The 26,619-nt window shown below is 39.9% G+C and overlaps 2 protein-coding genes across 3 annotated transcripts in view; one reads left to right on the forward strand and one right to left on the reverse strand.

Moving 5' to 3' along the window:
* Positions 1–26,619, reverse strand: part of LOC134212543 (synaptotagmin-B) — a 115,555-nt gene that overhangs the window by 67,833 nt on the left and 21,103 nt on the right. The gene's annotated exons all lie outside the window — the stretch shown is intronic.
* On the forward strand, positions 3,252–20,626 carry LOC134216692 (trypsin-like). The gene is made up of 5 exons (XM_062695532.1): positions 3,252–3,442; positions 3,575–3,799; positions 4,314–4,477; positions 4,550–4,726; positions 20,150–20,626. The coding sequence occupies exons 1-5, from the start codon at positions 3,319–3,321 to the stop codon at positions 20,330–20,332; spliced, it is 873 nt and encodes a 290-aa protein (XP_062551516.1). The 5' UTR covers positions 3,252–3,318; the 3' UTR covers positions 20,333–20,626.

Below are 26,619 nucleotides of genomic sequence, written 5' to 3' on the forward strand. Positions count from 1 at the left end.
AGGAAATCTTAATTCAGTTCAATTCGATAAAGTGCTAAGCAAATCTATCGTTCACCCTTTTCCGATAAATGTTAATCCCATGAACATAAATTGACGCTTGAATGAACTCGCATACACATGAGTCATTCGCAAGAACTTGAAGACCATGTACCAATAAAGCATTATTAATTTATAAGAGCGGAACTTAAACTATCTTTAAAAAATTCTTTAATAAAGTTCAAAAATATTTTGTTTTATTCATACATGTTGTCAATTCTTGAATTACATACACTTTGATCTATATAGCATAGCAACTTACTCTACGTTGAATTAACGCCCTTGGATTTCGAACGAACTATTCCTTTGAGAAAAGTTTTATGAATTTCCTAAACGGTGTCCGTAGTGTTTTTCTATTTTATTGTTGTAATACTTGTTATTTACTTCCACCCCTTGACTTTTCAAAGAGCGCTATTAAATATTTTTTAAATTATGCTACTAATTGGCATATTTGGCAAGGTGAACACTGGGCATGGCGTACCATCCGTATTCCGAAAAAAAATAGAATTTGGTTTCTAGTGGTTGGAACCTCGGTGCTACTACAAAACGCTTAACTTTATTAAGTGGAAAGCACATTTGCCGATGTACTGAAGGAATGCGGATTCCCCATCGCAGAAGGAAGTGTGTTTGAAGGAATCATTGGTTTGAAGATTTGCAGGTCATCAAAACATTTATCAGAGCGGCGACAACACACAAGATCTGGACATCAGAAACACACGATCAGCCACCATCAGTGACACTATGCAGAGAATGATGTACACTCATTATCCACGCAGCTCGAACGCAAATAAGACAGCTGCTCAAGCTATGTCATCAAAATCTGCAAAGGATATTGAAACATTCAGGCTGGCCAGGATAAGTTTAAACCGACTAGTGGAAAGATCATCGTCGTATGGTTGATGAACTTAAACGTCCTAATTGACATCGCCGCTTCCAAGCACATGACCATTTGCAGCAACTACATGGCCTTCCACGTCACTACACTTGAAGATCGCCACCAGTCGTAAAAATAATAGACCTGAAATTATTGGTAAAAAACAGAAAAGAAAACAACTTACCAAAACGTCACTTTTCTTGCGGAATAATGCACCAGTACATTATTCCGCAAGGGAAGACGTCAATCTGTATTTTCTTTACTGCAATACGCCTGCTAACTGCATAATTATTCGTTTTCCTTATCAGCTCCGTACTGTTCAAGAAATCTCAGTAGCGCAATCGCTCCTTGATCATTACTTATCCTATCTTTTTGCATAGTACTTTAGAAGTCCATACCACCCTTAAAACATTAGGTAACGGTATCAATAGTGGAGGTATTAGTAGATCCACAAAAAAAAATATTTTAAAAAAATTGATAATTATCGGAAATTTACAGCTTTAATATCTTAGTCAATAGATGATAGATGTCATTTAACATCAACAATTACCAAATATTGCTTGCACCACTATGGGTACACTGTTCCTTTAGTGGCGGTAAAAATTAATTTTGGTTCCTATAGTGGTGTTATCCATTGGTTTCTTATGAGACTCGCCACTATTGGTACAGTTGCACCACTATAGGTGCAAGGGAGTCAATTTTGTGAAGAAAAATCATTGTTTTCAATAGTTTTTCAAGCGAAATATTAAGGTAAGTTGCATTTAACAGGATATTTAAAGCACGATGCATCAACTGAAACCATCGTAAAGTCTATAAATATGATAAATCTCATTAAATCCCCACTACCTCCACTATTGGTACTACCTCCACTAAGGGTACGGTTACCCTATGCGAGTTAAAAAGATGAAGAACATTACGGTTGTTATGTGAGGAGTTGCTTCTTGGACGCCAGGAGTTTTTGAAAGGTATTCGCGCGAAACATATCTAGGGTAACTGTATCTATTACAGTAGTCAACAGCGTTTCACTCCTTTCAACCATTTACAGTGTACACAAAAGATTTGTTTTTCGATGAATTCAGTAATGTATTCAGATTTATTATAACACGTTTATTTAAAACAAAACGGGTTCTAATTCACAAAACTACGTATTTTCATGGTAATTTGGTTTCTCTGTTCTGTAAAGCTGGTTATTGCCTCTAACTTTGAGAATGCGGTTTGAATTACATATAATGAATATTACATGATTCATATAAGTTATTGGATTTTATTTAATACATTCTTTTGTTGTTGAAAACTGAATTAAATTCACAAAAGAGCATATTTTCATAGAAATTTCAGCAAAGTTATTCCTTTCGAATATGGAAAGCCGCGTGGAATTTCGTGCAAATGCACTTTTGGAAGCATTACAACAGCCGCGTTGTGTATCGCGTGTTCGCGTTTTTGTGTTCCAGTTTCAATTATTTAGGAAACTGTCCCAAAAGTGAGTAGAGCCAGACGAACGTGCGATTCTTAATCATGAAAAGTTTTTAAAACAATTTCATTGCTTACAATAGAAAATGCATTAATAATAAAAGGAAGGTGTTTTTGTTACTGCAATATAAAAATAATGAAATTTAAATACATACCACAAAGGTATAATAACTGTTATATTCAGTGAAAACCAATCATCAAGGAATAGCATACAAATGTACATCAATTCAATTTAAATTAGCATTCAAGTATTATCGTGTTAGTCTCATGATATATGTAATGCAAAAATGGATACTTGGCTTAGAAACCTTACAGTTAACTAGTAACGGTGCATGTGCTTAATGAAAAGTATCGAGGAATGTATTGCCAACAATGAAGAAAGAATAAGACAATGGTGATACGAAAAACTATATTGATTATAAGCAAAGTAAATTAATATTGATATACTTAGTAGGGAAGATCCATTAATTACGTAACGCAAAAATTGGAATTTTTCAACCCCCCTCCCCCCTATGTCACACTTTTTGTATGAAGCTTCTGAAAATTTTGTATGGATCGACACACTTCACTCAACCCCCCCTCCCCCCTCTAAGCGTGACGTAATTTGTGGACGTTCCCGTAAGGCTTAATACTTTCTCTTGTAGTCAGATCTGCAATCAAAGCATAGTCAAGCCAGTTACCTCATATAAAATTGAACGTACGAATAATTTATCACTTGCCAGGAACTTTCTCCCTGGAGCAATTTCATCACTTGTGGTTTATTACGCCAGAGATCACCCAACACCGCCGCACTTAAGCTTGTCCGCTTTCTCCAGCTTATCCAATGGTAAAACAAGATCCAGGGCTCCACCAGTTGCGATTTTGCCTTGAGGCACAGCTGAGGCGCGAATTTGTGATTAAAAAGTTTGCCTAGAACTATTTACTTCGGTAGTTGGAAGATGTCCGCTAGAGTTTCTTCTCTGATATTAAGTTTAATGTGGCTTCATCTTATTGCGACATCTTGGCAATTGGAAACTGTTGAGCGGAAAGTTCCCCTCTCCAAGCAAAATTGCCCGAGCTGTGGTTAGTCGTTGTGAGGTTGATTGTTGACACGGAAGCTTCTGTGCTTTGAGCACGAATAGAAGGAATAAAAGTTCCCAAATGGATGGATTAAACTTATAATTAATTTTATCGATTCCGTTCGCCTCCTTGCAGCATGTGGAGGTGCGGACGTAAATTCCCGGATCATCGGAGGAAACCAGAGCGACATAAGAGCGTATCCATGGATGGCGGCACTTTACTATCAGGGGCAATTTACTTGCGGCGGAAGCTTGATAAACGATCGCTATATCCTGACGGCAGCGCACTGTGTCGCTCGGTCGAACGCAAAACAATTCGAAGTATTTCTTCGACGAATTAACATCAGGAGCACTAATCCAGGTATGATGGTATGTGGGAAATAAAATAGGGAATTCAATAATTGAATTACATTTGGATGACTTGATCTACGCAGTAAAATGTTTTGGAAATTGTTGAGTTGTTAAGTTTTACAAAATAGTGACATTTAAACTAATTTGAATAAAATCTTCCAATGCATACAATTTCACTCTATTCGTTGCGAGAAAATACATTCAAAATTACAACATTTTTATTTGCATTTCCATGTACATTTCCAGTTGTTATCATACATATTGTTCTTCTTATAGGCATGTTATCATCATTTTGTTTAATAATTTTTATACTTTATTGATCTTTAGTATTCAAAACTGAAACAAAAAGTATTTCAGTTCACCTTGAGTTAAGTACGAGAAAGACAAAAATGATAAAAAAAATTGAACAAGCAATATTCCGCAACGCAATTGATTACCTTTCCCCTGTAGTTTAACTTTCTCTTATTCTCTTTTGGTCCAATATTTACCTAATATTCCATCTGCTACGGGTCATCTGTTTACAGAAATGCTTCAGAGAAAAGTGGCATCCATTACCCTGAACCATTACCAGGGAGCCAGAATCAACAACGATGTGGCCTTACTGCGACTGGCGGAGCCCGTTGCAATCGAACCGAATTTGGTGCCAATTTGCCTGCCGGACGGTTCGGATAGCTATGTGGGCAGGAAGGTAATTCCGGTTATTGTGTATGTACATTTGTCGGAGTGTAACCGCAGCTAACATAACCCGTACGAATTGCAGGCAATACTGATTGGTTGGGGAACGACGGCCAACGGGGCATTGTCGGATATGCTGCAGCAGTTAATCGTACCAATCATGTCTAATCTGGAGTGTAAGCGTTCCGGGTATTTTAGGTTTCAGATTACAAACCGCATGATGTGCGCCGGTTATTTGGAAGGAGGACGAGATTCATGCCAGGTGAGATTTCATATTCCTTAGTGGATCACACTAGGATTCAGTTCAGCGAATTTGAATGGCTTTGTGCAGTGCTAAAAACACCAAATTACGAATATCGTTTATCAGTAAACTATATAAGGCCAAAATTGTATCCACACCTACTCCCTAGTATCGTTTTTTTATAGCGCCTAACGAGCGCTTTAAAACCGATTCAATACGGTTTTTTTCCTCGTATTTCAACATAAAATAAGGACATACAGCTTCAAAAACGGATGAAAACCAGATCTTCTAGGGCTTCCAAACCTTCCTTGAGTTCAGATCTTGACGGTCTATATATATAAAAAACAAAGCATTTTACGGGACCTCAATCCTAATATGAAGTTGACAATGGTATTTGAGACATAATTAAACTATTTTTATCAAATCGCAGTGTTACCAGAACATCAATGGCACTCCAAATCATTCTTGAGTTCAGATCTTGGAGGTCTACAAGACCAACAGAGTGATTAATAGGTTCCTGAGCTTGTGTGTTAGTTAGAGTAACCCCATGAAACACCATTACATCAGTACATACAAATCAAAACATTCCCAGAATATCTACGGCACCATACATGAGTTCAGATACTGAAGGTCTAAAAGACCAACAGAGTGATTCATAGGTTCTGAAGCTTGTTTGTTTAGTTGGAGAAGCATCGAACATCATTACACCATTATATAAAAATGACAGTATTCCAAGAACAATTACGGAACTTCAGAATACTATAACAGAGTGGTGAAAGGTTCCCAAACTTGCTTGTTAGTTGGAATTGCTCCGTTGGACATCTTTATACAGTACGTACGCACGAAAAAAACGTGTTATTATGATCACAAACATCGCATTTAAAATTTTTTCGTTCCTTTTATCGTCAATAGTGTTATATACGGGAACCACGGCGTCCCTTGATGACCGGCTGTACATGTGAATTGTTGCTACTCCATAATCGATCAGAATTAGAGTAAAATGCACCCCGAAGGCGTTGGTACTCTCATACTTACTTGTTTCTTGGTCTGAACAGCACGACGATTAATAAAAAAAAATACCAGAGGTTCATTACAAGAAGTGTGACGAAGGGGCAGACGTGTTGAAAAGATTGTACCCCGTTTGCCATAATGGTCATTTGGCATGATTTTTATTTGAGCTGTGTAATGGATAAGTAAGATTTGTTGAGCCATTCAGTTACGTGGTTTCCTTCATATGGGCAATACATGATAATTGGAAACGGAATTGTACGGCGTAACAAATTAAGAATAAAGAAGTTCCCTGTCAAAACGGGAGCATTTCAAATGTTGACCAACTACCAGCAAGATAGATCAGCATTAAAATAAATTGACATTGGTGGCATGTTTTTTTTGTTGTTGCCCATTTCTCCCTTTTATTAGCAAACGGTTTCTAAAAAAGGATCATATCTCCCCTTGCATTGAACCGAGCGAACCAAATGCTTGAATTGAAAGAAGGAGGAATATCCTCTCCGACTCCTGCTGGGCAAATGCATCCTTTGAAAGAAGGGATCATTACTTTCTTTTCCTTAAGCCGAGCAAATGCCTGAATTGAAGGACGAAATCATATCGTCTCTTGCCGTCTGCCGGGCAAATGCATCCTTTGAAAGAAGGGAAATGTCTTCAGTGTCCTAAACCAAACAAATTGCTGAATTGGAAGAAGGAACCATTTCGACTCTATGGCACTACCCATAATTCCATTACCTATAATGTCATTACCCCGAAGGTCACCTCCCCGGACGCCATTACCCCGAATGAGTCCCTACCCCGAATGCCATCACCCCGAGCGGGGAACTACCCCGAATGAGTCAATTAATCAATAGAAATTTATTTAAAATTCATGTGAATGATTATTACTTGTTAGCAGGGTGACTCCAGTTGAGTAAATTACACACTTTTATGTGAATTTGTATCGTAGATCCGTATTTATTTTTCGGTCCGATAGTCCTTTTATAAAGTTCACCGTGTTGGACACGCGATTCGTTTAATCAAAATATAAAGGATGTGTTATCTTTTTTGTTCGCCTCATACCGGGCAAACACGTTTTTTTTAATAGCAAGCTTTTTTAACTCTGTTCGCTTTAAACCGAGCAAATGCGTTCATTAAAAGAAGGCATTACAACTATGTTCGAATCATATCGGGCAAATGCATTCATCTAAACAAAGCATTATCATCTCTGTTCGCATTAAACCGAGCAAACGCGTTAATTTAAAGAAGGCATTATCTCCTATGTTCACCTATCAGGCAAATGTGTTCCTTAAAAGAAGGTATTACCAACTCTGTTCGCCTTATATCTGGCAAATGTTCTATCGGGGAATCTAGAACAATTTTTATTTTGACGTAGGACTTACGTCTCTCTTTACTATACCGGGTGTCATTACAAAATATTCAAATCGACCGCGTTACGCTGTGTTGAAAGATTTTAAACGTTAATATCGTTCGTCTCAGTAGACGAATTTCTGCGGTAAGCCCCTCAATCGACAGATTTCAAGTATGCCTTCCATGTCCATGCTTGATAAGACCCGGAAAACTTGTTTCAATAGTCATGAAACTGTTTTCAATGAAAAACATTGAGATCAAGGGAACCTATAAATATGGGTACCGCATAATTCTTGCATCATTCCATTACCACATTCTGATTGGTGCAGACACCAGCGAATGAGCAGCCGCTGGGTCTGCCGAAAAGCCATAAAATAGCGCAACGCGATTTTTTCCTTTCATTCTGACCGGAACAAGCGAAGCAACCGCATCATCGATAGAACAGCACTCAACAGCACAGCCACCCTACAGACCCGACAAAGCAGCAATGCTGAGCAGATACCGGCAGCAGCAGCAGAGTCGAGCCGAGACCGGCCGGCATCGGTGCTGAGCCGAGACAGGCTGAAGAAAAGCCACATGATGCAGCATGTATGTCCAAAAAACAAGCAACGGTTCTTCAGAGACCCAATATTGCGAGAAAAGAGAACAATTCTAATTTTGCGGAGCAAAGAAGAAGAAGCAGACTGAGTGTCGGAAACTTCAAAATGACATGCACTGTACGAAAAGTGTTGATATTTCTTGATATCAAGAAGATTCGAGAAATCTAAAATGTTTCAAAATCACATAAATAGGGTAAAATGCCCAATAGTGGACCCCCTAGTAGCGGAATTTTGCTCTTCCTGTCATAAGGCTTATTAATATTCAACATATTAACTCTGCTCGATATCTAACAACAAGCTCTGCATCCCCTCTTCACGATACATACATAAAACACTCAAATACACGACGTTATTCGTTGAAATTAACATTTTAAAGTCTAACTGAATTCGCCCTATAGTAGACCCCCTGGGGGTCCATAATAGGAAATTGCTTCCCTATAGTCGACACTTCATTTGATTTTCATGTCCCGTTTCGGGACGTTCTTCTTCCCTATTATGGACCCCCCAAAATATTCCTATAATGGACACTCTCGTGTTTATTTTTTATAGAATTGTAAAAAATTATCTAATTTGACTTTCCATAGCATTTCCAATGCATGTAATCAAATCATAGGACTGTAAGGTAGGATCTCCCGATGGAATTTCATAGCAAAATATTGACATTGTGCAGTAATAATGCAAAAATGGCTGGAGGGTCCACTATTGGTTGGGGGTCCATTATTGGTCACTTTACCCTATATGACAAAATGCCTTTAAAGTACCATAAAACTTGTTTAAAAAATATAGCGGCATGTCACACTCGTTTAAAGTTGCATATTCTCGTTGATTTTAATAATCAACATTCACACCGAAAAAATAAACCAAAAATTTTTACCGTGCAACAAGTGATTTGACGTTTGCGGAACAGCTTTCCGACAGTCGACCGTCGGACCCCGGTTCGAATTTTTTAATCTTCTCGCAATAATAGAGATCAATATCAATGCCTTCAATACCCTTCGGGATAGAAATTGTACTTGGGTGCCAAATCCAATATTCTAGAGAAAAAAAAATTATGCGTGATTTTCATAAATAGCGTCAAAACTAACAGTGGATAATTTTTATGATTTAACCGCGAAGTGGACGAAGGACTTCGCTTGACCATGCCTTTAAAGATTCATAAGATGTCCAAATCTCTCACATAATCTTATGTGGATAAAAAAAAACACCGATAACAGCTCAAACATTATCGATTTTTCATCAAATGTTGGATTTCTTGGCATTGATAAAAAAAAATATGTAGGTAAACATTGTATAAATTCAGTAATTTATGACGTAAATCCTCCGATTTCGCTCCATAATTTCATCAGCTAATCTATAAGAAATCTCTTTGGAAATTCTTCTAGAAACTGCCTTAAATTCCTCCGGGATTACTTCCAGGAATTTTTCCGGGAATACCTCTATAAATTCAATAGCGAAATCCTCTAGAATTACATTCTGGAATTCTTTCCGCAATTATTTCAGAATATCCTTCAAGAGTTCCTCTAGAAATTTCTATAGGAATTTCTCCTGGAATTCGTCCAAGTATTCATCCGTTTTTTCAGAAATTTCTCCGGAATTTTTTCCGCGAAATTGTCCTAGAATTCTTTCCGGACTTCACTCGGAATTTACTCCAGAATTTCTTTCGGAAATTAATTTGAGAGTTCCTCCAGGATATCTTCCAAGAGTTCTTCCAGGAATTTCTTCAGAACAAACAAAAAACAGTAATTCATCTGGGAATTTCTGCATTAATTCCTCCTGGTATTTTTTCGGAAATTCCTTCAGATATTTCTCCAGAAAATCCTTCATGAACTTCTCCAATAATTATTTCAGTACTACCTTGTGAGAATTCCTCTGGAAGTGCTTGTGGGAGTTCCTCCGGGAGCTCCCCCAGGAGTTTTTCCAAAAGTTCCTCTAGTAATCCCTCCAGGAACTTCACAGGAGATTCTTTGAGGATATTTGGCAGGAATTTCAAGTGAAATGGGATTTCGGAAGTTCCTCTAGAAATTCAACTCCGGGTATTCCATCGGCAGTTCCTCTGAAAATTTCTCCGGAAGTTCCACTAGTAGTTCCTCCGGAAATTCATTCAGACTTTCTTTCAGGAATTCATTTAGGCTTTCTTTGGGAATTTATCTACAAATTCCTTCAGAAGTTCCTCGAAAAATTTCTCTGGGAGCTCCTCCGGGAGGTCATTTAAGAATTCTTCCAGGAGTTTATCCTGGAATTCTTACGGAAGTTCATCCAGAAGTTCTTACGAGAGTTCCTTCACGATTTCCTTTGGAAATTCTTCCTGTAGTTCTTCAATAGATTCATCTAGCAGTTCCCCCGGCAGTTCTTCCGAAAATTTCTCTGATAATTTCTCCGGGAATTCCTACAGAAATTCCTCAAAGGAACACCCGGAGGAACTACCGGTGGAACTCCCGGAGAAATGCTCATAAAAACTGCTGGTGGATCTCCCGGAGGCATTCACGTAGGAACTGCCGGAGGAGCTCCCGTAAGAACTCCCGGAGGAATATCAGGAGAAACTCCTAGAAGAATTCCTAGAGGACCTCCCGGAGGAACTCCCGGAGAAACTATCGGAAGAACTTCGGGAGGAATTTCCAGCTAGTTTTCTGAAGAAAGTCTAAATAATTTCCTGAAAAAGCCTGAATGATCTCCTGGAAGAGCTACTGGTGGAACTCCCGGAGGAATTTCTGGAGAAATTCCCTTCAGAATTTTTAAATGAACCCCCGGAGGAACTGCCAGTGAATCTACCAAAAGACTTCTCGGAAAAAATCTTGGAGAATTCATCTTATAGACAAATCTCGTCTAGCTGAAACCTTTGTAGGGGTATGTAGCAGGACCATCATCATCATCAAAGGACTTCCCGGAGAATTCCTTGAGGAGGAGCTTCTGGAGGAATATCTGTTTAATTTCCGGAGGAAATTCTGGAGAAATTCGCGGAAGAATTTTCAGAAGAACCCCCGTAGGAACTGCCGATAGAACTACCGGAATAATTCTCGGAGGAAATGCTGGATGATCTGCCGGTTAACTCCGGGAAGAATTCTCGGAGGAATTTTCGAAGAAACTCCTGGAGGATGTCTAGTGGAAATCTTGAAGTTTCCACCGAAATTCTTTCTGGATTTCTTTGGGAATTAATCTAGGAACTCCTCCAAAAATTCCATTGTTGATTTTATTTTCGGTATAATTTCTATATAAATTTTCGGTGGAATTCCTGGAGAAGTTCTTTGAAATTTTCACAACAAATTATTCGAAACTTTCACGAAAAAAAATATGGTTCGAAGATTTTTCGCGAAGTTCTCAAGAATGTTTATTGGAATATTCTTTGGAATTCCACGGTGCAATTTTTCAGATTTTTTTTATGAGAAACAGCATGAAAGAATTATCTGAAGAATTCCCTGCAGAATTTATAAAGGAATTCCTGGAGCATTTCTTGGAGTAAATAATGGTGGAATTTTTGGTCAATTCCCGGCGAAATTGATGGTGGAATTCCTGAAGACATTGCCGAAGAAATTGCTGGAGGCATTCCTGAAGAATCCGGGCGTGAATGCGTCACGTTTATTGGCATTGCGTTTTAGTACAAAACGCTGACGCGCAACGCGCTTTTGTGATTCAGCCTTTACTGTTGGTTGTGGATGTGGTTTCAAAGTGTTTGGAGCTTAGAAGAAAAAAGTACCAAGTACTAATATTCATGTGTTTTTATAAAACTACTATAAAACTACGATTCAGAAGACCTAAAAAATTTGCCCCCCCCCCCCCTAATTGAAATCTTGGCTACGCCCATGTTTGAATATAAAGAATTGGACTCATGAACAGTTTGGATTTTCGTACATGTTCAACAAATTCTATAATGCGTCTGTAATGGTGTAACGATTATTTATTTATCATCAGACTAAGGCCGGAGTGGCCTGTGCTGCACATAAAAGACTTCTCCATTCAGCTCGGTTCAAGGCTGCACTTCGCCAACCACGCAGTCTGCGGAGGGTCCGCAAGTCGTCCTCCACCTGATCGATCCACCTTGCCCGCTGTGCACCTCGCCTTCTTGTTCCCGTCGGATCGTTGTCGAGAACCATTTTCACCGGATTACTGTCCGACATTCTGGCTACGTGCCCGGCCCACCGCAGTCTTCCGATTTTCGCGGTGTGAACGATGGATGGTTCTCCCAACAGCTGATGCAACTCGTGGTTCATTCGCCTCCTCCACGTACCGTCCGCCATCTGCACCCCACCATAGATGGTACGCAACACTTTCCTTTCGAAAACTCCCAGTGCGCGTTGGTCCTCCACGAGCATCGTCCAGGTCTCGTGTCCGTAGAGAACTACCGGTCTTATAAGCGTTTTGTAGATAGTCAGTTTGGTACGGCGGCGAACTCTATTCGATCGGAGCGTCTTGCGGAGTCCAAAGTACGTACGATTTCCAGCCACTATGCGTCTCCGAATTTCTCTGCTGGTATCGTTATCGGCGGTCACCAGTGAGCCCAAGTACACGAATTCTTCAACCACCTCGATTTCGTCACCACCGATAGAAACTCGTGGTGGGTGGCTCACATTGACCTCTCTTGAGCCTCTTCCTATCATGTACTTCGTCTTCGACGTGTTGATGACTAGTCCAATCCGTTTAGCTTCGCTTTTCAGTCTGATGTAGGCTTCCTCCATCCTCTCAAAGTTACGTGCCATAATATCAATGTCGTCGGCGAAGCCAAATAACTGGACGGACTTCGTGAAAATCGTACCACTCGTGTCAATCCCTGCCCTTCGTATTACTCCCTCCAAAGCGATGTTGAATAGCAGACACGAAAGACCATCACCTTGCCGTACCCTCTACGGGTTTCGAAGGGACTCGAGAATGCCCCTGAAACTCGAACTACGCACATCACCCGATCCATCGTCGCCTTGATCAACCGTATCAGTTTATCCGGAAATCCGTTTTCGTGCATTAGCTGCCATAGCTGGTCCCGATCGATTGTATCATATGCGGCTTTGAAGTCGATAAATAGATGATGTGTGGGCACGTTGTATTCGCGGCATTTCTGCAATACCTGACGTATGGCGAACACCTGGTCTGTGGTAGAGCGTTCACCCATGAATCCCGCCTGGTACTGCCCCACGAACTCTCTTGCAATTGGTGTTAGTCGACGGCATAAAATTTGGGAGAGTACCTTTGTAGGCGGCGTTCAGCAATGTGATTGCGCGGTAGTTGCTACAATCCAGCTTATCGCCCTTTTTGTAGATGGGACACACGACACCTTCCATCCACTCCTGCGGCAGAACCTCATCCTCCCAAACCTTGGTAATCACCCAGTGCAGCGCTCTAGCCAGTGCTTCACCACCGTGTTTAAACAGCTCTCCTGGTAGTTGGTCAACTCCAGGGCTTTGTTGTTTTCAGCCGGCCGATCTCCTCCTGGATTTCCTGGATATTCGGAGCCGGAAGTCGCATGTCCTGCGCGCGTGCTCCTAGGTTCATTACCATACCGCCACCGTTGTCTGCCATATCGCCATTCAGGTGCTCTTCGTAGTGCTGCCGCCACCTTTGGATCACCTCACGCTCGTTCGTAAGAAGGTTCCTGTTTATGTCCTTACACATATCGGGCTGTGGCACGTGGCCCTTACGTGAACGGTTCAACTTCTCATAGAACTTTCGTGTGTTATTAGCGCGGTACAGTTCCTCCGTCTCTTCACGGTCTCGATCTTCCTGCTGGCGCTTTTTCCTCCGGAAAATCGAGTTTTGTCTGTTCCGCGCCCGTTTGTATCGTGCCTCGTTCGCCCTCGTGCGGTGTTGCAGCAATCTCGCCCATGCTGCATTCTTCTCCTCAACTAACTGCTCACATTCGCCGTCATACCAGTCGTTTCTCTGATCCGGGGCCACCATGCCTAGTGCAGCGGAATATCTCGAATATCTCTCCAGCAATCTTCAAGAGATGCTGCGCCTAGCTGCTCTTCCGTTGGGAGTACCACTTCCAGCTGCTGCGCGTAGTCTTGGGCTAGTCTACCGTTTTGTAGCCGCCCAATGTTAAGCCGCGGCGGACGACTCCGACGCGTGTTGATCACCGTCGAGAGTTTTGAGCGCAGACATACTGCGACGAGGTAGTGGTCGGATTCAATATTCGCACTGCGGTAAGTGCGTACGTTCGTGATGTCGGAAAAGAATTTACCGTCGATTAGAACGTGGTCGATTTGGTTTTCCGTTACTTGATTAGGTGATTTCCATGTGGACTTGTGGATATTCTTACGGGGAAGAAAGTGCTTCGGACTACCATTCCGCGGGAGGCTGCAAAGTTTATGCATCGTTGGCCGTTGTCGTTCGATACGGTATGCAGACTATCCGGTCCGATGACCGGTCTATACATTTCCTCCTTCCTACCTGAGCGTTCATGTCACCGATAACGATTTTGACGTCCCGCAGTGGGCATCCATCGTATGTCTGCTCCAGCTGCGCATAGAACGCTTCTTTCTCGTCGTCGGATCTCCCTTCGTGTGGGCAGTGCACGTTGAGGATGCTATAGTTGAAGAAACGGCCTTTAATCCTCAGCTTGCACATCCTTGCGTTGATTGGCTGCCAACCAATCACGCGTTGGCGCATCTTTCCCAGCACTATGAAGCCGGTTCCCAGCTCGTTGGTGGTGCCACAGCTTTGGTAGAAGGTAGCCGCTCGATGCCCGCTTTTCCACACTTTCTGTCCTGTCCAGCAGATTTCCTGCAGCGCTACGACATCGAAGTTGCGTAGATTATCCTGTCGCAACCTGCGAAGCCTAGCGACTTGCAGTTCCATGTTCCAAGCTTCCAATCGTGATCCTTTATTCGTCGCCCAGGTCGTTGCCGATTGTATCGAGTCGTATTATCTTCTATGTTGTTCGTAATAGTTGTTTTTAAAGGCGGCTTATTGGGCCTGCGCAACCTCCTGTCTCGTCGGAGGGCCGTCATGTCACTCATGTCAGGGCTGTTTAGCGTCCCACCTAACACCAGGACTTGGGTTTGTGCGGTTTGAGCGGCACACGGTCGCTTTGGCGGAGCTTACTTGCGGATTCATGCAGCTTTTTTATAGAGGTTTAACAGGGCCCACTGTCAAACCCCACCACATCCTAGGCAGGCGCCACAACTCGCAGATGGCCTGGGGAGGGATCGTCAAGCCCTTGGACATAGTCCCTGCTGCCCCCGAAATGGTGTAACGAATTCCCGTTTTTTTCGATTGATGACTTTTGAGGGAAGTAAGATTTTTACTTTCATTCTTAAACCAGTCTCAATACGACAAATAGAAGCACATGTTTGTGATTCAAACGCAACCGACTGTTGTTCTATTCTGATACACATAGTTGGGTAGAGAGAAAAGGTGTGAAATGTTGCCAAAGCAGATTCGATGGATACAAAATGGCAAACTTAACTATGTGCATCAAAATTAAACATCTTTTCAAAAAAAAAATTCTTATAATAATAGTGGGGACATAAAAGATCTTCTTTTTGAACGATTTGAATAAAATGATCTGAGCTCAAGGATAGTGTGGAATGTCGTAGATGTTCAACGAATTCTGTAATGTGTCTTTAATGTTGTAATGAAGTTCCGTGGAGCAATTCCAACTCATAAAAACCCAGATTAATCCACCTAGCGGTGATGGTGCCTTTTTCGTGCGTCAAACAAATAGTATTTTGGCCATAACTTCCAAGCCCATAGTTTGATCCGGCCAATTTTCAATAGAAAATAATAGGGCAGGATACTGCGTTGAATGCAATCTGTTGCGAAGAAATCGGTTAAGGGTAAGTGCTAAAAAGTGAGCTAGACTTGTTTACAATGGGGCAGTATTCTGCGTCGAATGCAACCTTTGCGAAGAAATCGGTTGAAACTATTTACGCGCTTTTTGCCTTTCTCGTATACAAAGTAAACGTAAAGACTATAGGATCACTCCAAAACCGAACTTTTGATAGAAGGCTCGGAGACCCATAGTGTTATATACCAATCGACTCAGCTCGACGAATTGAGGTGATGTCTGTATGTGTGTATGTATGTGTGTGTGTGTGTGTGTGTGTGTGTGTGTGTGTGTGTGTGTGTGTGTGTGTGTGTGTGTGTGTGTGTGTGTGTGTGTGTGTGTGTGTGTACAAAAATGTGAGACACACTTTTTGGTACACTCAACCCTCTTTTTACGGCAGTTTTTTATACGTCACTTCGTTTTACGGCTTCCTTTTTACGGCACGTGACGTAAAAAGAATTTGAAACATTATTGACATCCAAAAGAAAGCCTATAAGAAGGCACTCTCAGAAACCCAAAGAAAAAAGTAGATCCATTGTGTATTCATCATTTGCCTTCAACTATTGTTCCATTCCAGGTCATCCAAGAAATTCCTGGAGTCTACACGCGTAACGAAGGACCTAAGGTCTACAAGCGTAACGAAAGAGCTGTTATCTCTTTTTAAAAATGGTTCATGCCCTACTTGATATATTAAACCAAATACCGTTCCAGGTCATCCGAGCATTTCACTTGCGTCTCAAATCCAGATATATGAGATGTTGTAAGATTTCCAAATCGTCCTGGAGTTTGAATCAAATGGTCTACCGAACCGACAAAGGCTTCCATTATGTCCCGAGCCGCGGTAACAACCCAATTATGTCCTCCGAGTATTTGTCGTTCACTCACGTCTCAAATGTAGGCATATGGAGTTGTTCTAAGATCTCAAATTATCTTGGAGTTTGTATCAAATGGTCTGCCGAATGAACCAAAGCTTTCATGATGTCCCCAAGCCGCGGTATCAACCTAAGTATGCCCTCGAAGTATTTTCTTTCACTTGCGTTTAAAATCCAGACATATGAGATGCAGTAAGATCTCCAAATCGTCCTGGAGTTTGAGTCAAATGGTCTGCCGAATCAACCAAGGTTTCCATGATATCCCCAGCCACGGTATCAACCTAAATATACCCTCAAGTATTTTGCTCTCACTTGCGTCTCAAATCCAGACATATGAGATGTAGTAAGATCTCCAAATCGTACTGGAGTTTGAATCAAATGGTCTGCTGAATTAACCAAGGCTTCCATGATATCCCAGCCGCGGTATCAACCGAATTATAAAGCTAAAAGCCTCGCTTATAAAGATAAAAAAAATAAGAACACACCTTTATTGGGGACATAGTTCCAGACAAGGTCGTTTTGGTAGACTAATTGGTTCCTACTCTAGGGCAATTTTGAGGATCGCAAGTAAACTATAAATACTAGGAGAACACAACTGGGTGATACCGTTGCTAAGGACATCATACAAGTCGTTGTTCATTTGATAAGTAAACTGAATACACTTAGTGGACATAATGGCGTTGATATCGTGGCTAGGGACATAATGGAAGTCTTGCTTGATTCGGTAGACCATTTGATTCAATCTCTAGATCGATTGGGAGATCTTACAACATCTTATAATCCAGAATTTGAGACGCAATTCGCAAGCTATCCAAACTCCACGACAACTTTGAGATCTTATAACACCTCATATGCCTTGATTTGAGACAAGTGAAAGAAAAATTCTCGGGGATTATAATTGAGTTGATACCGCGACTGAAGACATCATAGAAGCCTTTGTTGATTTGGTAGACCATTTGATTCAAACTCCAGGACAATTTGGAGATCTTACAGAACCTCATATGTTTTGTTTTGAGACGCAAGTGAAAGACAATATTGGGTTGACACCGCGGCTGAGGCCATCGTGAAATCCTTGTTTGATTCGGTAGACATTTGATTCAAACTCCAGGATAATTTGGAGATCTCAAAACATCTCATATGCCTGGATTTGAGACGTAAGTAAAAGGAAAATAATCGGAGGACATAATTTGGTTGATACCACGGCTTAGAACATCATGAAGGCTTTGTTTGATTTGATAGACCATTTAATTTAAACTCTAGGACAATTTGGATAACTTACAACATCTCATATGCCTCTATTTGAGACGTTAGTGAAAGACTAATACTCAGAAGAGAAAATTAGGTTGACACCGTGGCTGGGGAAGTCGTGGAAGCCTTGGTTGATGCGGTAGACCATTTGACTCAAACTCCAGGACAATATGGAGACCTTAAAACATCTCATATACTTGGATTTGGGACTCAAGTGAAAGACAAATATATGAGGACATCATAGAAGCCTTGGTTGATTCATTAGACCATTTGATTCAAACTCCAGAAAAAATTGGAGATCTCATAACACCTCATATGTCTTGTTTTGAGACGCAAGTGAAAGACAAATCCTCGAAGTACATATTTGGGTTGATAGCATGGCTTAGGACATCATGAAGGCTTTGGTTCATTCGATAGATCTTTTGATTCAAACTCCAGGACAATTTGGTGATCTTAAAACCTCTCATATACCTGGACTTGAGACGCAAGTAAAAGACAAATACTTGGAGGGCATGATTGGGATAATACCGCGGCTGAGGACATCATGCAAGCCTCAGTAGCTTCGGCAGACCATTTGATTCAAACTCCAGGACAATTTGGAGATCGTATAACATCTCCTGAATTTGAAGAGATTTTACAATACCTCATGTAAGACACAAGCTAATGTATTTAAAAGTATTCAACGATCATTTTAAGTGTAATACTAGAAGTTTTAGCAAAAATTCTTTTTACGTCACATTCCGTTTACGTCCCCCCCAATAAGTGACGTAAAAAGAGGGTTGAGTGTACTTAGCATTATTCGATTTGCTCGCAACAAGTTGCAGTCGACGCGGATTGTGGTCTAGTTATTTCCTATTGAAAATTGGCCTAATCGGTCATTGCCTTCCTTGGGAAAAAAAAATTTCAAAAAGGAAATTTTTTTTTTAAGGATTGCAGGAATGCATTCAAATGACCGCAAATGCATAAGAATTGATGGAAAAAGTAAACTCTATCCCCCTAAAGTGCTATTTCGACCTTTGGCCATAACTTCCAATCCCATGGTCCGATCCGGCAAATTTTCAATAGGAAACCGTGGGGCAGAATACTGTGCCGAATGCAACCTTTGCGAAGAAATCGATTGAGAATTAGTGAAAAAAATTGAGTTGGACTTTTACGCGCTTTTTTATGAGAAAAAGTTTTTTGGCCATAACTTCCAAGCCTATAGTCCGATCCGGTCAATTTTCAATAGGAAACAGTGGGGCAGAATACTGCGCCGAACGCAATGCTATTGCGAGGAAATCGGTTGAGGGTAAGCGCAAAGAGAAAATATATTTTGGCCATAACTTCCAAGCCCATAGTCCGATCCGGCCAATTTTCAATAGGAAAAAAATGGGGCAGGATTCTGCGTCGAATGCAACCTTTGCGAAAAAATCATTTGAGGGTTAGTGAAAAAAATTGAGTTGGACTTTTTACGTGCTTTTTTATGAGAAAAAACATTTTTTGGCCATAATTTCCAAGCCCATAGTCAGATCTGGTCAATTTCCAATAGGAAACAGTGGGGCAGAATACTGCGCCGAATGCAATGCTGTTGCGAGGAAATCGGTTGAGGGTAAGTGCAGAAAAGTGAGCTATACTTTTTGGTCTTTAGGAGCGCACACACACGCACACATACACAGACATCACCTCAATTCGTCGAGCTGAGTCGATTGGTATATATCACTATGGGTCTCCGAGCCTTCTATAAAAAGTTTGTTTTTGGAGCGATTATATAGCCTTTACGAATACTTAGTATACGAGAAAGGCAAAACAGTTCAGACATCGAAGATCTTCATGTTGATCGATTTGAATATTAAGATCTGTACTCAAGGATGGTTTGGAGTGTTGTAGATGTCGAACAAATTCTATTGTGTGTCTAAAATGGTGTAACGAAGTCCCGCGGAACTATTTCAACTTATATAAATAGTGAGGACATCGAAGATTTTCTTGTTGCTCGATTTGAATATTGAGATCTGAATTCAAGGACTGTTTGGAGTATCGTACATATTGAAAAATATCTATTATACCGCTGGACAGGAGCAGGATTTTATCATAAAGCATTTAAATTTCAATTATTGAACCAGAATATGGAAAAATATGGTGTTGATTCCTTAGAATATCAAAATTGTTTGGATGCTCTAGATCATCATTTTGCCCGAAACCTAACCTGTGCAATATTTTTCCTGGATGGAACAGTTAATTTCGAACATTTTTGCTGGAGAAAGCAGGGCTCTATCTCTTAAAACTGATTTTTGATAGCTGATTTTCGTTTCGGGTCATATATGACCCATCCGTATTGAATCGGTTAAAAGATGCACCTAATCAATTTTTTACACATGTATTTCTCTCATGCAGATACTGTATAAAAGCATCATTCTCCCTGTATTGTAAAGAAAAATGTTTACCTAGCCTAATATGGTTCCTGATTCAATGGAGATGAGGAATGAAATATCTCAAGGGAGGATACAAAACATCCTGACAGACAAATTCTTAGCATGTATTATTTTCCGTATCCTCCTATATTAGAAAATTCAGACAATGTTTTCCTTTCGACATCTAGGCGAAGAAGCTTTAGTTTCCCATATCTTTTTTTCCCTTCCAGGGTGACAGCGGTGGGCCTCTACAGCTGGTAAATCCCACGAGCGGTCGGTACGAGATCGTGGGGGTCGTTTCGTGGGGCAAGGAGTGCGCCCAACGCAACTACCCGGGAGTGTACGCACGTGTTACCAAGTTTGTTGCTTGGGCCAAAAGCAATAGTCGGGAGGCGTGCTGGTGCCAACAGTAACAACAACTTTTTATTCAGCCAGATTGAGTCATTGTTACAACATCCTTGGTGCTCCGAGTGGAAGGCAGGAAGATATTGTAATACATTATCCGCTTTTATGTCAATGTGCAGCTTCGTGGAGCCGTTTTCCTCCAGATGTATTGTGCTACAGCAAAAACGGATAAGCGAAAAGAACGACTTCGCCTCCCAGCAGTTATTTTTTTTGTCGGATTCCTATCCTGATTACCTGCAGGTGACATTGATAAGACAGATACCTAACGACCAATAAGCGGATGTAGCCGACTTTGTGGATAATGACACATATTGATGATAATTGCATTGCTATTTGGATGATGCAAGTTTTCCAGCATATAAAGGATGTACATATATATTACGAAATATATTCTGGTAAGAAATGCATTATTTTGAAGATTTTTATTTAATATCCAAAGTTCAGTTCGATGAATGTACCCAAAATAAATACATACGATGTGTTCCAATTTATTGGTTTATGGTTATTATCATGGTTCATCCCAAGATGAATACACCACTAGGTGTTCCAATCTGAAAAATTTATGGACGAGAAGACGGCGGGGGTGAGAAGGTATTCCAATCTGACAAAAAATTATGGACGAGAAGACGGCGGGGGTGAAAAATTCTTTTACAGTTCAAAACGAAAACAAACTCGCTGGCTCTCCCATACTAAAATCCAAGATGGCTGAATCGTGAATTTGTCAGATTGGAACACCTAGTATAGTGTATTCATCTTGGTTCAGCCAACTTCGATTTTTGTATAGAACTGCCAGTGAATTTGTTTACGTTTTGTTTTATTACCAATTCAATTTTATTTATATAATCCAATTGTTGTTAAATGTATAGTTGTGCACAATTTTTCCATGTAAAAATATTGTTTAATCAGTGTATATTTTTTTACAAAGCCAATCCTTCTAAGACGTTTTTTCTCTATAATTAACGGTTTCCGAGTTACAGTTTTTTAAAACTATCAATGTCAAAAACACATATGCCAAATCAGTTAGACTGTTTATTTCAGTTTACTACATTATGCAAAGTTGTGGAAATCGAGACGAGCAAGTCTCGGGCTGAAAAAGAATAAAAAAAAAGTTTTGTAAAAATCGGAGGCACGTGTTAAATTTCGTCACCATAAGGAAGCAACGTAACGAAATTCATCCATTTTATCATGGAACACAATAAATATAAAAGAGCCAGCACAAGCTCGATAATCAATGATAGCAGTAATTTTTGACAAAGCTTTCACGTGATTAAACGATGCAGCTACTTTAATCTTACCAATGATGGTGTGCCGATGAGCGATAACATTCCTGAGAGATTAGTGCCCAAAATACGGAGGTATGCTTGAATCCTATATTATTGTTGTTTCTTTCACAAAATTTTCCAAACGTATCAGTGTATCATACATTTCGAATGAAACAATTTGATAGCCTACCCAATCAAAATAGTTACATCAACCGTAGGCACCAAGAAGGCTTAAAATTCCGCAAATGCTGCACCATGAAACGTTGAACCTTCCCTGGGGCCGTTCTAAGAATAGCTCGCAAGCCGAGCTTCATCTTTCATGGCAGTACCGACATCATCTGATTTCATCCGGGGTTTGGTATATTTTCCTGTTACGTGAACTTCTTTAGAGAACGGACGAAACGGCGCAATAGAAGAAATCGCTTATGCTTTATGGTCATAAATTTCTATAATGCTTTCACCGTACCTTGGGACGAGGACGGCGGGTGCAGCACGGATTGGATATGAAGGCGATCCTTGATGGTGATAAAGCCAACCCAGTTTGTTGTCCCCACTTCAGTGAGCTGTTGATGGCACAATGATGCCCGGGATGCGACAAGAAGTACCATTCGTTTTTATTTGAAATGAACCCAATAACTCTGCGCTTCCTTTCTCCATTTTTTTTGTCGTGGACAGTTTCCATCGGATGTGACAGAAAGATGAGAATGAGGTTCAGTTTCATAAAAGTTTTTAAAAGAATTCCCATCCTCTCATCTTTATGAGCTTCCGAACAATTTGTCGTAATGGCTGATGAAATGCCAATATGGTTCGAAGCCCACGTAGCGTCTTTTCGACACTGCGTGCAAGCGGCGTTAAAAGAACTGTGCATCGGGAAAAAGTGGTAACGCAGCCTCGCCACGTTGATGCACACCTGCATTATTTGAACACTGAGTGCACGTAGCGTTGAAAAGACGCTACGTGGGCATCGTCCCTAAAACTATTAAATTATCCGCTAAGAGGAAGAGTTGGAATCCACGGGGTGTAAAATGACTCAATTGTATGTAAAATAATGGTGCACGCATGGTTGTTTGTTTGGTATTAACGGAATGAACGACAATCTTTTGCTTAGAGCGGTCACACTCATCAAATTTATTTATTTATTTATTTTTTTCGTCAACCAACGTAGACTAGACATACACAAATAAATTGGCTCAAATTAGTATGGGAAAAACTTTTTCAATTTTTTGATGGGCCGCCCTTTTATTCGGTTCTATTTGATGCCTTGATGCTCTGGACAAAATTTCAGCTAAATCATCTAAAAACAGTAAATTGCAGATGGACAGCACAACTTACGATGAAAAACCATGATACTCCTTCAGATCTTGAAGAATTTAATACAGAATGCTATGCAGAAAACCGAGAGAAGATTAGAGTTTGCCCGGCTAAGTTATTAGCATTTCTCTGAAGTGGGGTTTGAGCAAATTTCGTTTCTTTTACCTTTGAAAAGAAATAAATTCACCACTACAACACTCCAGTAAATGCTTATATCTTTGCGTAATTGATTTTTGGTTTTAATATTTGGATAAAATCCAAGAATAATCCCTAGAGCAGTTCCAGGAGGAATTTTCAGAGAAATTTGAAGAAGAACAGCTGGAGGATTTTCAGGAAGAAGTTCAGGATGAATTTCCGAAAATTCTACTTGGTGCTCCTCCAGAAATTACTTCCGGAGAACTCATCCAGGAATTCGTCCTGAATTCCTCCTGAAATTCATTCAGAAATCCTCCAGAAATTCATTCTGTTGGAAGCTCAGAATCAATTTCTGTGGGAATTCTGAATGAATGCCTGGGGGAATTCAGAATGCATTCCTGGAGGAATTTGGAATGAATCCCTGGAGGAATTCAGAATGAATTCCTGGGGGAATTCAGAATGTATTCTGGGGGGATTAGGAATGAATTCCTGGGGGAATTCAGAATGAATTTCTGGGGGAATTCAGAATGAATTCCTGGGAGAATTCAGAATGAATTCCTGAGGGAATTCAAAATGAATTCCTGGGGGAATTCAGAATGAATTCCTGGGGAAATTCTGAATGAATTCCTGGGGGAATTCAGAATGAATTCCTGGGGGAATTCAGAATGAATTCCTGGGGGAATCTAAAATAAATTCCTGGGGAAATCTAAAATGAGTTCTTGGGGAAAATCAGAATAAATTCCTGATAGAATTAGGAATGAATTCCTGAGTAAGTTCAGAATGAATTTCTGGAGAAATTCAGAATGAATTCCTGGGGAAATTCAGGATGAATTTTAGGAATTCTTCTTGGAGCTACTCCAGGATTTCTTCCTGGAGTTGCTTCAAAAATTCTTCTTGGAGCTCCTCCACAAATTACTCCTGTAGATCCTTCTGTCGTTCTTCCAAATGTTTCTCATTTGATTTTCAGGAGCTTTTCCAGGGATTCGTTGTGAAGTTCTTTCAGGATTTTTCTTGGAGTTCCTTAAGGAATTCTACCTGGGTTTCCTCCAGAAATTCTTCTTCCAGGATTTTTTGGAATAACTCACGTTGGTAACCGACGGCAAATGTGAGTAAAAAATCCTTTGGCAGCTATATTTTAAATTTTGGAAATTTCCGGAGCAGTTTTAGGAGAAAAATAAAAAGGATATGTTTGTGGAACTTCAAGATGGATTCCTAGAAGAGCTATAGGAGACAAGAAAGAATCACTGGAGAAGTTCCAGGCTGATTCTCTGAAGTAATTCTCAAAAATATCTGGGTGTGGAGTTATCATAGAAACTCCAGGAGAAATTTTTGGTGGAACTCTAGAAGGAATTCTTGGTAGAATTTCATGACACATTTGTGGAAGAACTTCAGAGTAGAATTGTGCAGGAGCTGCAGGAGAAATTTTTATAGGCTCCTCAGGGGGAATTTCTGGTTGAACTTCAGGAGATATGTGTGGAGGAACTGCAGAAGGAATTTATGTAGAAACTCTCTAAGATCTCTTTGTTTAGTTCCTTCAGGAAATCCAGGAGGAATTCCTGATTGAACTTCAGGAAGAATTCATATAAGAACTGCACTGCCGTTCTACGCTTAATTGTCCCATGTTACCTTTGATGAAAAATCTCAAACTCGATTCAATTTGTCCCACTGAAAAAATGAAGTTGTTTTTTTTATGATAATAGAGACTGAAAACCGTTCTAATAAGTAGTGATTCGTTTTATGTCCTGGAAAAGTGTTGCCTACGCTCATAACATATATTTTATATATCAAACATATTTGTTAAATTTTCAGATCCAACCTATTCTAAAAAAAATATTGGGACAAATTGACTTGAATTTGGTTTTCTTCACCAAAGGTAACATGAGACAATTTTGCGTAGGACGGCAGTTCAGGAGTAATCCACCACAATGGGTTTTTGGAAGACCTCTAGAAGGTATTCAACGAGGATTCCTGAATTCCCTAATTCCTAAACTCCTAAACTCACAAATTCCTAAATTCATAAATTCCTGAATTACTAAATTCATAATTTCCTGAATCCCTAATTTCATAAATTGCTAAATTCCCAAATTTCTAAATTTCTAAAACTCCTGAATTTCTAAGTTCTTAAATCTCTAAGTTCCTTAGTTCCTAAATTCGTCGCCGCCCACAACCAGTACGTTAGTGCAAGAAGACTGTGTGCTATCCAATAGATGGTATCTTTGCCTCCCATTCACATTCTGTCGCTTCATACTTGTTCGTACCCTAGCGAACGGCTTTCAATCTGTTGATTTTCAAATAATTAATTTTGTCTATCGAATATCCATCATACTTAATAGATCAACATAAATCCCTAAATCCTGAATTTTAAAATTCCTCAATTCCAAAATTTTATATATCGTCATTACTTTACCAGTTCAGATTGCAGCTTTCAGCCTGGCTAGCGCACTTGCGCCGCGATCCTTCGTTTCCCCCAGCGACCATAATCTTATCAGCTGCACAAATCTCGCTAAACTTTTCAAAAGGACCTAAGTAACATTTTTTTTCATGAATTAATTTGAATAGTGCAATCAATAGCTTTCATGTTGTTCTGTTGATTGCACTATTCAAATTAATTCATGAAAAAAATGTTACTTAGGTCCTTTTGAAAAGTTAAGCGAGAAATCATCCAAATTCTAATCCCGTTTTCTCGGTATAAGAAAATTATTTATTTTTCTTGCTCATTTTTTCACAAACTGGATTTTGAGAAACACAGATAAAACTAACTATTGATGAAACCTAATGTTAATTTACTTTTGGCGAACGAAATTATTAACGAAATTCTGATATTCTACAGATTATAACCGGAAAAAAATCATGGCAATTGGACTAAAAACACCTGAGATATATTGGGGCAAAGTTGCCGTTCCACGCTTTTTGCAGGTGTGTTAACAGAGGTAAATATCTCTCAACAAAACGATATACTATCGCTGCGTTATTGATTAATTTGCGTGATGAGTCAACGCTACTTCCAGAGCTAACATTACGTCTCGTTTCCCTATATTGTTATTTCCGTTACACAGACTTATTTTTTTAAATACATTATTGAAATGAATTTGAAAAACGTCGAAAATCCAATCTAATATTATTAAACAGTCTTATGAAGGGCTGCTAATTTTGGCATAAATAATTAGTTTAGCTTAGCTTGACTGACTGTACACATCGTAGTTGCTAGTCGTGATTGGCCGAGAAACAACAAATATGCGCAGCTCACCAATCCAATAGTCTTCTTAGCACTAGAAAACTATTGTTTTTATTCTTTGGCTTCCATCTGGCCTACGTCTTTTTGTCTAGGGACAATGTTTAATTTTAAACTTTTGGCAGATCTAAATGTTATTCAAACTATCGCTTCACGCAACAATCTCCGTCGTAACACTTTTGTTCAACTGATTTCACTGATCATTATAAAAATAAAAAGTAAACTATACATCAGCAAACAACTTTGTTCAACTATCAGCTGCTGCATAAAAAAATGTGAAGAGTATTCAACCCAATTCGTTACTACACTACTGAACTATTATTTCGATGATGTGAAAGGAAGTTTGTAACAAACA

This window comes from Armigeres subalbatus, chromosome 2, assembly GCF_024139115.2.
Source record: "Armigeres subalbatus isolate Guangzhou_Male chromosome 2, GZ_Asu_2, whole genome shotgun sequence".
Lineage (NCBI taxonomy): Eukaryota > Metazoa > Arthropoda > Insecta > Diptera > Culicidae > Armigeres > Armigeres subalbatus.

Coding starts and splice junctions, on each gene's coding strand:
- LOC134216692 (XM_062695532.1), top strand. CDS start 3,319: ATGTCCGCTAGAGTTTCTTCTCTGATATTAAGTTTAATGTGGCTTCAT. Junction 3,443..3,574: donor GCAAAATTGCCCGAGCTGTG/GTTAGTCGTTGT, acceptor GCCTCCTTGCAG/CATGTGGAGGTGCGGACGTA. Junction 3,800..4,313: donor CATCAGGAGCACTAATCCAG/GTATGATGGTAT, acceptor ATCTGTTTACAG/AAATGCTTCAGAGAAAAGTG.